Source organism: Ovis aries, chromosome 17 (assembly GCF_016772045.2).
Source record: "Ovis aries strain OAR_USU_Benz2616 breed Rambouillet chromosome 17, ARS-UI_Ramb_v3.0, whole genome shotgun sequence".
NCBI classification, from domain to species: domain Eukaryota; kingdom Metazoa; phylum Chordata; class Mammalia; order Artiodactyla; family Bovidae; genus Ovis; species Ovis aries.
Window position 1 is genome coordinate 71,854,721 of NC_056070.1, and position 12,284 is coordinate 71,867,004.

General features: G+C 56.1%; 1 protein-coding gene across 1 annotated transcript in view; it reads left to right on the forward strand.

Annotated features, from left to right (window-relative positions):
• Positions 1-3,042: 3,042 nt before the first annotated feature.
• The window catches only part of RSPH14 (radial spoke head 14 homolog), a 48,362-nt gene continuing 39,120 nt past the window's right edge, over positions 3,043-12,284 (forward strand). The window contains exons 1-4 of the mRNA XM_027956863.2: positions 3,043-3,073; positions 4,346-4,603; positions 5,891-5,993; positions 8,528-8,646. Coding sequence (XP_027812664.1) covers positions 4,405-4,603; positions 5,891-5,993; positions 8,528-8,646 — 421 coding nt within the window. The 5' untranslated portion in view covers positions 3,043-3,073; positions 4,346-4,404. The remainder of the gene's footprint in view (positions 3,074-4,345; positions 4,604-5,890; positions 5,994-8,527; positions 8,647-12,284) is intronic.

Here is a 12,284-nt window from a genome sequence, read left to right on the forward strand (position 1 = left end):
GGGGCTCACAGCCGAAAGAGTCCCGCCAGCGCCCTGCGCCGCCATCACCATAGCAACCAGAGCCTCGCGGAGACTGGGACGCCGACCCAGAGCGGCGATCACCATGGCAACGAGGGCGGGGGCTGATGGGCGTGGTCAGGGCGGCCAGAGGCGGGGCCTGGGCGGGGCTGACCGTGGAGAGACTTGCGCACCTGACTTCCCGACGTCACCGTGGTAGGGGAGAGGATTAAGTGTTTATTTTCATAGTATGTCAAATATTAATTTTTTCTAGTTATCTAAATATTTCGTGTTTTGCTTTATATCTAGTATGAGATCCCTTGACTCCTTCCCATCACATCCCATGTCTGATCTATCAGTAAATCCTGTAGGTTTTACCCTGAAAAATTGACCAGTATCTTCTCTCTCCATCGCACTTTCACTGAGCTCGCGATGGTCCCAAGCATCATCGTCTTCTCTCCCCTTAACTGGCCTCCCCACCTTCCATCCTCGCTCCTACCCTCTTCCCAGTTCCGCGGTCCCCGGGGACCCCTCGTTAAGACACAGATGAGATTATGTCAGTCCTGCTGCAAACGCTCCGGCGCCTCCTCATCGTCCTCAGAATAATAAGTCTTTCCAGGAGCCCAAGAGGCCCCTCGTGATTTGCCCCATTTCTTCTCTTAGCTCGCCCCCTACTGCTTCCCGCCTCCCCTCCCCCGCCCCCCACACGCTCCACTGGCCTCCTTGCTGTTCAACACGCCAGGCACCGGGGATGCTTGCTCTGTCTGTCTCCTAGGCCTGGAATGCCCTGTCCCCAGACAGCCACGTTGCTCAGACGTCACCTCTAGATGAGACGCCCTATTGACAAACGCTGCATCCCTCCAGCCCCTTCTGCTCTATTTCTCCCAGGCACTTCCTGTTTCTAACAGATTATATAACTTCCTGTTCGTGTGGACTGTCTGTCTCCCTCCACTGAGCGCAGTGAGAGCAGGGGTTCAGCCCCTCCACTGATTGCATCGGCAAAATGCCTGCACATAAGCAGCGTGGAGTGAGTGTTACATGAGAGAAGGAATATTGCACTTAAGAAAGGAAGTGGAGAACACTGTTTGAAGTATGCTGGCATTACATTAAAAGGCAAATAAATTGTATTTACTTGTATCACTGTAGTGTATCCCTGGAAAGACTCCAGTGGGTCATACAGATGAGGACAATCCGTTGGCTGGGCACCAAGGAGGGAAGGAGACACACTCTCATACGCTTGGGATTTTACTCTATGTGCATATATCATCTATTTGGGAAATAACTCAAATGAAAAAAACATCTGGAACTCAGAGAATACAATAACAGCCTCCATCTGGGCCCTTCAGGTCAGCCGCCTTTCCCAGACACCTCCTCCTCTCTGTAGTCGCGGCTAAGACAGGACTCTCGCTGTACCACTGCAGCAGAGTGCCCTGCAGGGACAAGGGATGGACACGCCTCCCGTTTCCTGACCTTCATCTGCACAGCTCTGAATCTAATGATGCCTGAATATCACAGGCTGGCTTCTAGAGCTCATGCTACAAAGTTAATTTCCGTAATTAATGGCTGTGTAAAGGCTGACCTGAGTCACGGAGCTTCTGGGAGCTAGTTTCTGTTTGCAGAGAGAGGCAGGCGGGGCTCGACGGGCCTCCAGAGGCGTTTGTGAGATGCTAATCACAGAAGCAAGAAGGTAGCTTCGGAGAGAAGCACAAAAGAGGGGATGAGGGCACTGGCGATGTTCTCCTGGTGAATCCACGGGCATTCATTATATTTTTGGTCTCACAGGTGAACATATCTGCTGCACAGAATGCTGTGTGTATGTTTTCAAAGATAAGAAAAAGGAGATTGAAAATCAGACAATGGAAGGACGATTTTACAAAAAGACTCTGTAACCAAGGCCTGGGAGACGAGCTCCCAGCTTTGAGAACCTACTTGATTCAGCTCCCTGATTTCTCAGGGAAACGAAGGCTCACATGTTCCAAGGATTTGCCTAGAGAGTCGGAACTAGACCTGGAACCCCCAGCCCAGGGCTCTCCACACCACCTTCATAAAACGCTCAGATGCTCTGGGTTAGAGAGACCTTCACGACTTGGTCCCCTGACAGCGGTAGGGGTGGACCTTCATGGCATAATTCGGGGTCCACGGCACAGAGATCGAGGCCAGTTACCTTCGTCTCAGAGCTGAATGTGCTGGAGGCTGATGCTTGGCGCCTTGGGCTCCAGCCTCAGGGACGTCTGCTGGGGGAACAGAGAAGTAAGCAGAGAATCAGAAGGGGGAAGCCCGCGCTGGGGTAACTGAGCTCTAGGATCACTTGCTAATTTGGAGTTGGGGAGACGCTGGGCTTCCTGGAGGAAGAGTACGCCAAGCTGTGTCCTGAAGGACCAAGAGGTGGCTAGCAGAGTGTCACAAGCAGCCCAGCAGCAGCAAAGAGTTAGCGTCTGCGGGAGTAAGAATCCAGCATGGGTGGAGGAGTCCATCACCCAGGGCCTCCAGGGGCAGGCTAGGCGTCTGGACTCTGTCCTGAGACCAGCGGAGAGCCCGGGGAGGGTTTGGCTCAGGTGGCGGCTCAGCCTGGCTCGCTTTCAATGGCTGCTCCTGCCAGCGCTGCGCTGAGCCCGCCCGCAGCGTCCGGCCTGCGTCCTCACGAGCCAGTCAGCTTGCCGAGGAAGGAGCCGAGGCTAGGGCTAAGCAGTCCCGGGATCAGGCCTCTGTGATCCCGGGAAAGCTGCAGAACCTCTTTGAGATGCTTGTCCGTAAAATAAGAGAATGCATCACCTCCCAGGCTTACGCTGAGAATTAAAGGCGTGCCAAGTGCCCAGTACAGAGAAAGGCGCACACAGTCACTTGTCTTCCCTTCTGCATTACGAACAAAGCTGAGCCCGCCTTTGTTCCCCCACAGTAACCCCGGAAAACAGCACCAACCCCACTTTACAGCCAGCCCTGGCCTGGGGCCTTTCGCGCCTGCGCGGTGGGCGGCCCGGTGTGCGGAAAGCTGCCCAGCGGACGCCGCCCAGGGTCGCCTGGCAACCGGGTTGCCTGGCAACGGGCGAGTGCTACAGAAACTCGCGCGCTGAGGCAGGTGAGCCGGCGGCCGCAGATTGGGGGCCCCTGGGACAGGGGCTCCCCCAGACTCACCCAGGCCCAATCAAGAGAGCCCGTGCCCCTTGGAGGGTGACAGGCGCCCAGCGTTTCCTGCCCGGGGAGCCCTGATCCCAAATGGCCGGGTCCCACCTCCTCTTCCATCCCCACCTCCTCGCCTCCATCCCTAATTACCTGCTGCCAGGAATCCAGGGTCCAGTTCACCACCTCTCTTAGTGGGGTGGATTCGCACAGGGCTGGTGCTTGTCACTGCCAACGAAACGCAGTCACAACCACCATCCGCGTAATAACAATGTCAGCCAAACCGTCTATGCCCTGGTGAGCTACGCCCCATTCTCAGCGAATATGCCAACTCTGGGTGGGGGTGGGGGGGGGGGGGGGATACTATCCTCTCCCTTTCAAGCTGCTTGTTAAGGGCCATCCGTCGGCTTGGGTCTGGAGCCCATTTTTAACTACTCAGCCACACTGCGTACAGTTGCTCCAAGTGTGCGTGTAATAAAAAATAAGTCACACTTTACCCTTGATTCCTTCTCTGTGGATGTGCTGGAGGCATCCGACTGTGGGTCCCTGATGGGTGGATGTCCCAGACTTGGATTAGGACATTGGCTCCTAGCCTAGCTCATGACCTCCAAGGCTCCTTGTCCTGAAACCTCAGTTTCCTCCCGGGTCATAGACCTCCCCGCCTCCTCCTGGGGTAGCTGAGCTGCATATTAGGTATTGCTGGCGCAAGATAACCTCTAAATGGAGCTGTTCAATCAGTGTTTGCTTGTTTGACTTAGTGTGTCTTTTTCTTTTTTTAAATTCATTTTCATTGGAGTATGCTCAATTTACAACGCTGTGTTCGTGTCTGCTGTACAGCAAAGTGAACCAGTTATACACATATCCACTTTTTTAAGATTCTTTTCTCATATAGGTCATTACAGAGCATCGAGTAAACTTCCCTGTGCCACCCGCCGCGTCCTTATTAGTTATATAGGGGTGCGTGTACGTCAGTGCCAATCTCCCAATTTATCCACTGCCCCCCCACCCCCACCCAGTTACCTTTTTTCAATGTCTTTGTCCTGAGGCCCAATCTATATAGTTATCGGGAGAACACTGAAGTTTGTGGTCTGGGCTGCCACTTACCTCTGCTGTGACCTTGAACAAATTCCTTCACTGCTCCTAGTCTCCGTTTGCTCATCTGTAAAATGGAAGTAAAAAAAATGCCAGATCACAGTAGCAGTGACGATGACGTCTGGGTTCTTTTAACCAGCAGTCTGCTTGGAGCATTGCTCTGAAAGCTCCAGAGTCTCCCCGAGCAGGCGCGGGACGATGGCGGACGCCAAGATCTCCATGTACCTTCCCCCCAACGTCAACCCCACACAGGCTGCCATTGCCTACGGCTGCCGCGCGCTGCCCAAGCTGAACGAGGAGCTGCAGTCGGATGACTTGCTGACGAGGCAGAAAGCCCTCATGGCTCTGTGTGACCTCATGCATGACCCCGAGCACGTCTACACAGCCATTAGCATCGGTGAGCGTGTCGCAGCCCAAGGGACCACGACTGGGGTTGGGGGGACAGACGCAGAGCAGCTGGAGGGTGGGGGGTGGGTAGGTGGGGGGAGCTGACCTGGCCCCTTCACAGCAGCCCTCCCAACCAGTCAGTGGGTCCTCAGCTGGATGCCACCAGTGATCAGCCCCTCTTGCCAGGACTCAGCCCGGTGGCCACACATTCTCCAAAGAGGCCTGTTTATCTGTCTCGTTCACAAGACTGTCACAGAAGTTGGGCGCGAGCCCTGCGGAAGCCACGCGGAGGCGGGGACCTCTGTCCATTTTCTCCCACATTCCTAGCTTCCCGCATACATGGGGCTTCCCTGGCGGCTGCCAGTGCAGGAGACGTGGGTTTGATCCCTGGAGAAGGCGATGGCACCCACTCCGTGCTCTTGCCTGGGAAATCCCATGGGCGGAGGAGCCTGGTGGGCTGCAGTCCATGGGGTCTCGAAGAGTGGGACACGACTGAGTGACTTCACTTTCACTTTTCACTTTCGTGCACTGGAGAAGGAAATGGCAACCCACTCCAGTGTTCTTGCCTGGAGAATCCCAGGGATGGGGGAGCCTGGGGGGCTGCCATCTACGGGGTTGCACAGAATCGGAAACGACTAAAGCGACTCAGCAGCAGCAGCAGCAGTTTGATCCCAGAGTGGGCAGCAGGGGTCCCAACCTGGCCTCAGAGGCTGGGTGGAACTTTGGCAATAAAGGCTGTGATTTAATGAGCCCGACTCCGGGCCGGGATCGCGACGAGCGTATGCACGCCCGTGTTTGTCTCAGTCCTCGTGGCACTGGCCCGGTGAGGGAAGGCGCCTCCTCAGCCCAGCACAAAACAAGCGGAGTCTCAGCAAGAAGGACTGTGAGGCCAGGGGGCGCCCCACAAAAAGGCAGGATTTCTAGGCGCTCGATCTGGCGTGCCACGGTGTAACCCTTTCAAGGGTATGCAACGGCTGACAAGATTGGAATCTGACTTCCAGTCTCTCCAAATAAAAGGGGTCTTTTGAACCCCGGGGAGGGCCAGGAGGGCCGGCACCAGCGAGCGGCATGCACAGAAGTCGGGGGGCGGTGTGGAGACAGGGTCCCTGGGGTGAGCCTTTCTGGTGTCCAGAGGCCCTGACAGTGACTCTGAAGCACTCGGTCGCCCACACGGCGTCCCCACGCCCGCAAGCAGTGGAGCCCTGGTGCTCTTGACCCCAACATCGGCACACCCGTCGACTTCCGGGTCAGCCGTTTCTGAGCCTGGAGGACACTCATCGGTCCCTCTGCCCCGCAGGCTGCCTGGAGAGCCTGAAAGCCTTGCTGAAGGACACCAACGACCTGGTGCGCATCAAGACCACCGAGGTGCTGTGCGTCATGGCTACCCACAACGTGGGCAGGTGAGCCTCGCGCCCGGGCCCCTGCCCACGCTGAAGCTGCCGCCCTCACGAGGGGAGCGGATGGGTGCGGGGGCCTGGCCCCGTCACTGTGGGGAGTTACAGCTTATGGGGCTGACTTACCGTCGGGGAGACTCGGGGTGGGCACCGAGGCGCTGAGAGGAGAGGCCTGGACACCTCACTCGGGGTGCCGGGAAGGGCCCGGCCACCTGGAGGACCCCCGTGACCTCCTCCTCCCAGAACGAGGCTGACCTCAGGCAGAGCACAGCTGGGCACTTCCTGTGTGCCAACCCGGGCCAGGCCCCACACCGAGCTCTCTCTTAGGCCCGACCGCAGCCTGGAGACCCTCACCAGGCATGACCGGGCCCAGCAGTGAGGCGGCTAATCAAATGGAACGGTTAAAAAGCCAGAAGGGGGAGAAAAGCCGGGAAAGAGGGCCTTCTCCAGTGGCCCAGCGTTTCAGCCTTCACCTTCCAATGCGGTGGGCGGGGGTCTGGTCCCTGGTTGGGCGGCGAAGATCACACGTGCCTGGTGTCCAAAAAACGGAGACATAAAGCACAAGTCATAGCGTAACAAATCCAACCAAGATTTTAAAAATGGTCCACATTTTTAAATTAAAAAAAAAAATTAAAAAAAAAATTTAAATTTTAAATTAAAAAAAAAAAAAAAAAGCCAGGACAGAAACCGCATATCCCCTTCAACACTTGGTCTGTGTTTGCCGCCGTGTGAGTTGTGTTCCCTGAAGCAGCAGCGCCACGTGTACACTCCACTGCGTCTGACTCCTGCGACCCCGTGGACGGCAGCCCACCAGGCTCCTCTGCCCGTGGGATTTCCCAGCAAGAACACTGGGGTGGGTTGCCATTTCCCCAAGGGGTCCTCCTGACCCAGGGATCGAACCCGCGTCTCCCGCGTCTCCTGGCAGGTGGGTTCTTTACTGCTGAGCCACCTGGGAAGCCCGACCACCACAGATCAAACCTGTGCCCTCGGCAGTGAAAGCTCGGGGTCCCGACCACTGAACCATCAGGGAATTCCCCACACAGTTCATCTTAAGCCCAAACCCCTGAACAATTAGGCAGCCGCCAATCCCTGTGCCCAGCAGACCATGTTTCCCGTCATCTTTTCTGCTTAAACCACGCCTGTACCATCGTGAATCAGTAGCTTCGCTTCTTTAAAGTTAACCAAGAACTCAGACATTAATGAAGAAATCTGCAGGCCAGACCCTTCTAGAATCTTTACAGTCATCTCCCTACTGTTTCAGACGCTCATTTTTACGTATTTCCAAAGCATTCAACTTTGTTTTGACAAGGAAGTTTAAAAAAAAAAGAAACCCAGAAACTAACAACTCTTCTCTCATCGGATTAGCTCACAAGCATGCTGAGTCCCCTCAGCCGTGTCTGACTCTTTGCGACCCCATGGACTGTAGCCCACAGGCTCCTCTGTCCAAGGAGATTCTCCAGGCAAGAATCCTGGAGTGGGGTGCCATGCCCTCCTCCAGGGAACCTCCCCATCTTCCCCACCCAGGGATCGAGCCCGAGCCTCCTCTGACTCCTGCACTGCACGTGGGTTCTTTGCCGCTGAGCTGCCGGGAAGCCCTCGAATGGGCTTACCTGATAGTTAATGAACGTGTCATTATAACGACAAGCACAACAGGCTTACGTGGGTTTGGAGGGACGGGCCTAGATGGAGCACAGATGTGTGTCCGGCAGGTGGAGAGAGCGCGGTCAGCCCAGCCCAGTGCTCAGGGAGGTCGGCCTCTGGCTTCTGTCGCCCGGAGTCCTCCACCACAACTCAGGCGGGCTCGATTCCAGGACCACCGCAGCCTCTGCCTTCTCCCCAGAGGCTGCAGGGATGCAGTCTGTCCCAGCCGGCCCGGGCTCAGGCTCCAGCGGGTTGGGGGGGTGCGGACCCCCTGCCTCTAGGTTCTTATTGGGTCCTCTCCGGGCACAGCCTTCAGTTCAGTTCAGCTCAGTCGCTAAGTCGTGTCCGACTCTGACCCATGGACTGCAGCACGCCAGGCCTCCCTGTTCATCACCAACTCCCGGAGTCTACCCAAACTCATGTCCACTGAGTCGGTGATGCCATCCAACCATCTCATCCTCTGTCGTCCCCTTCTCCTCCTGCCTTCAACCTGGCCCAGCATCAGGGTCTTTTCCAGTGTCAGCTCTTCACATGAAGTGGCCAAAATATTGGAGTTTCAGCCTCAGCATCAGTCCTTCCAATGAACACCCAGGACTGATCTCCTTCAGAATGGACTGGTTGGATCTCCTTGCAGTCCATGGGACTCTCTAGAGTCTTCTCCAACACCACAGTTCAAAAGCATCAATTCTTCAGTGCTCAGCTTTCTTTATAGTCCAAAGCTCACATCCATACATGACTCCTGGAAAACCCACAGCCTTGACTAGACGGGCCTTTGTTGGAAAAGTAATGTCTCTGCTTTTTAATATGCTGTCTAGGTTGGTCATAACTTTCCTTCCAGGGAGCAAGCGTCTTTTAATTTCATGCCTTGGCCATGTCTAAATCTGACTTTTCTTCCCCAGAGAGGGCTTTTTGGAGCACAATGTCATCCAAGCCCTGTCCTTCTTGCTGAGTGACCCCCAGCCAGCCTGCCGGGAGAACCTCTACACGGCTTTCAAGCACCTGGCCCAGGTGCCTGCAGGTAAGCTCGCCATGGGCACAGAGGCAGCCCAGGGGCCCTTCTCCCGACGGGCACCTGCTGTGCCGATCACAGTTTACAGCACGCCATGCTTTTATTGAGATACAACATACCTGTTAAATGGGACTTCCTGGTGGCTCAGATGGTAAAGCGTCTGCCTACAGTGTGGGAGACCCAGGTTCGATCCCTGGGTCGGGAAGATCCTCTGGAGAAGGCAATGGCAACCCACTCCAGCACTCTTGCCTGGAGAACCCCGTGGACGGAGGAGCCTGGGGGGGCTCCTGGGGGGGTTGCGAAGAGCCGGACATGACTGAGGGACTTCACTCCCACTTCTCACCTTCATACCTGTTAAAAAGGCCGACGTTGTACACAAACGCTTGGTTAACTTGTACCAAGTGAGCCTGCCACTTCTGGGCACCGCTGCTGCCCAGATCAAGAAACGTGCCAAGGGTCTACCCCCTGGAAGTCGCCGCCCCTCACCCAAAGGTTGCCGGTTCAGTTTGTCTCTAGTTTATTAGGCCGTAGGTTGATCTGTGCTTCTTTAAACTTTGCATGGGGCTTCCCTGGTGGCTCGGACAGGCAAGAGTCTGCCTGCGGCTTGCAGGAGACCCGGGTTCGACCCCTGGGTCGGGAAGACCCTCTGGAGGAGGGCACGGCCACCCACGCCCGTGTTCTGGCCTGAGCTGGTGGACACAGTCTTAATATTTTGCCCCTGGCTTCTCTGTCGCTGCTGTGTGGTCCCGTGTGGCTGGTTCTTGCCAATTTGCGGTGCAGCGTGGTAAGCACACTGTACGAGGGGGCTACAGTTTATTTATCCCTTCTGTTGCCCGTGTGGGTTTTCGTTGAGAATGTGTGAACTGTTTCTGATGTGTGCCAGCCGAGAATGCAGCGGCCACCAACAGTCTAACCTGTCTTTCGCCGGCCACGCGTATGCGTTTCTTTTGGGATCCGCCTTTCAGAGAACTGCTGAGCACAGACAACTGTCAGTCCAGCTTTAGAAGGTCCTAGGAATGATTTCCTGAAAGAGCTTCGCCAATATGCGCCCCCCCCGAGTTGTGTGAGGGAGCCCCGGGTGGCCCGTACCGTGCCCCACGGGGTCTTTCGGCGGTGCTGGTGGGCAGGTGGTCGTGGCTCATTCCGGTTTGCACTTGTACCTCCCTGGAGACGAGAGCCCTGTAAACACCCTCTTCCGAGAAGCACCGGAGCGCGTTTTTAAGGACGGAAGACCCCAGCCCCTGGGTCACCATCCCTCCAGCTGACCACTTCTGCTAATCCGATGAGTCCAGGCCCACCACCACCCGCTGACTGATCGCGACTAGATGGTGGGGATTTGCATCAGGGCGACACTCGTCCCGTCGCGTGACGCAGTGAGCGTTTGTAAATGAGGGGCTCCTTCCGAGAGGCAGGAGGCCAGGCCTTGGAGGGAGGGTCTTAAGCCTGACCCAGGCCTTAAGATGTCAGGCACGAGGAGTCAGACGGGCCGGGTCCGTCTGCTCTCCCCTGGAGCCCCGCGCACCCCGGGACAGGCTGTCTCCTCATCGGGAAGGGAGGCTGACGGGACTGTCCCCACCTCGGACGCCCGCAGTGAGGACCGAGTGGGGCACTCCCTGAACCTGGGCCCAGAGACAAACTGCCAAGGGAACCAGTCAGTACAGAGGGGCTGGCTGAACAAAGCAGAGCCCCAGGGCTGTGACTGTGGCCGGCAGGCATCGGCGGGGACCACACCCTCCCGCAGCTCGGCTGGAGGGCACAACCCCAGGGGGTCTTTTTAAAAAGTCCGATCTGGGACGACCCTGGGGGTCCAGTGGTTAAGAACCTGCCGTGCAATGCGGGAGACTTTTGTTTCCATTCCTGGTCGGGGAGTTAAGATCCCACGTGCCGTGGAGCAGCAACGTCCACGCGTGTGACTAGATTCTGCACGCCACAACCACCACCCAACACGGCGGAATAAACACACAAATCAAAGACCCCCGCCCCCGCCCCCGCCCCCGGCCCATGTCTTCCTGAAACACCCCTTGCCTAGCTTCTCCTGGGCGACCACGCTCGAGGGCTTCTGGGAGATCGGGGCGTCTCCAGGAGGAACCAGTTCTGGGGCTGAGCTTCACCTTTGTTCACCGTGTCGGGGCACCCCTGCTCGGGGTGTGGCGACAGGGCACTTGCCGTTCTCACCCGGGACTCGTAAAGTTACTGTGACCTCTGTGAGCATTTGGGGGAACAGAGAGGCAATGATAACAAGCATCAGGAACCACCGCCAGCTTTGCTGAATCTTAACATTTCTACCGCCCTTCACATTGCTTGAGATTTCTGCTGAAAAAGGTACAGTCCCCTGTGAACCGCAACACCGCCCCCCACCGGGCATACTCCCTTCTGCCCTCCCTGGAGCCGAGAGTGGGTTGCTACACCCACAACACACGTCTCTGCATATTACCACAGGCGTAATTATATACACTGAGCTTCCCTCGTGGCTCAGCTGGTAAAGAATCTGCCTGCAGTGCGGGAGACCTGGGCTCGATCCCTGGGTTGGGGAAGGAAATGGCTACCCACTCCAGCGTTCTGGCCTGGAGAATCCCATGAACCGTACATGGGTCGCAGAGTCGGACACGACTGAGCGACTTTCACTATCATGAATTATATACAGATCTTGCCTCACCTGTTTTAAAAGCTGTATATAGGTGGATCTTGTTGTACGTGTCTGCCTGGTACTTTAAACACCAAATGCCATGACTAGGGATGTATCGACGTGTGTCACGGGCTCTGTCTCCTGATTGCAACCTCCGCCTGCCCATCCCGTGTTGGAACCTACAGTTATTTTCAGTAAACTCGCCCCAGCCTGGCTGACCTTGGGTGTGCTGGTTTCCCCTGGGGATGGTGTCATGGGGCTGCAGATACAATCGCTTCTCAGCGTTCCCATCCCGGCCGAGAGGGCCGGGTGTGCCCCCTCATTGCACGCTGCTGGCTGCATAGCCTTAGCTGTCGCTGACTGTGGCTCTGCAGAGGTCCCCAGGCTGGCAGAGGGGTGTCTTCTCTCCAGCCGGAGCCTCTTGGGAGCTCGAGTCCATTCTGTCCAGCTGTTTGCTCCGCGTCATAGATTCAAGGGAGTGTTTCATTTCTCCCAGATTCTACCCTTAGCTGGTCACACACAATGCAAACACCATGTGCCAGGCGGTCTGATAGCTTTCCACTGTTTGTTCATTTGAATAAACAGTTACTTTGTATTTAATAAAAGGGCAGTTTTTCATCTGAATGGTAGTGAGCTTCCCTCAATCTTCTCCTTTGTGGCTTTTGCTGGGGGGTGCCATTTAAGACTTTGGTGCTAAGAGCTCGTGGAGGCCTTCTGTCACATTTTCTTCTAAAAGTTGAGAGTTTTGCTTTTCACACTCAGCTCGAGAAGGGACCACGGTGGATTTCTGTGTGTTCTGAAGCCAAAAGGCCCTTACCAGCCCAACACTGTCTTCCCACTTTCAATACAGAGGCGCTCTATGGCCTCCTGCAAATTTTTCTGAAATTCACAGGGGCTAGGCTCACCCAGGGAGCAGGGAGGCCAGAGTTTCCCCCTTTATCTCAGGATTTCCTGGGCGCTCTCATCCTCTGTGACCCGCCCAAGGGAGACCGGGGACACTCTGGGGAGGGGTCGGCGGCCA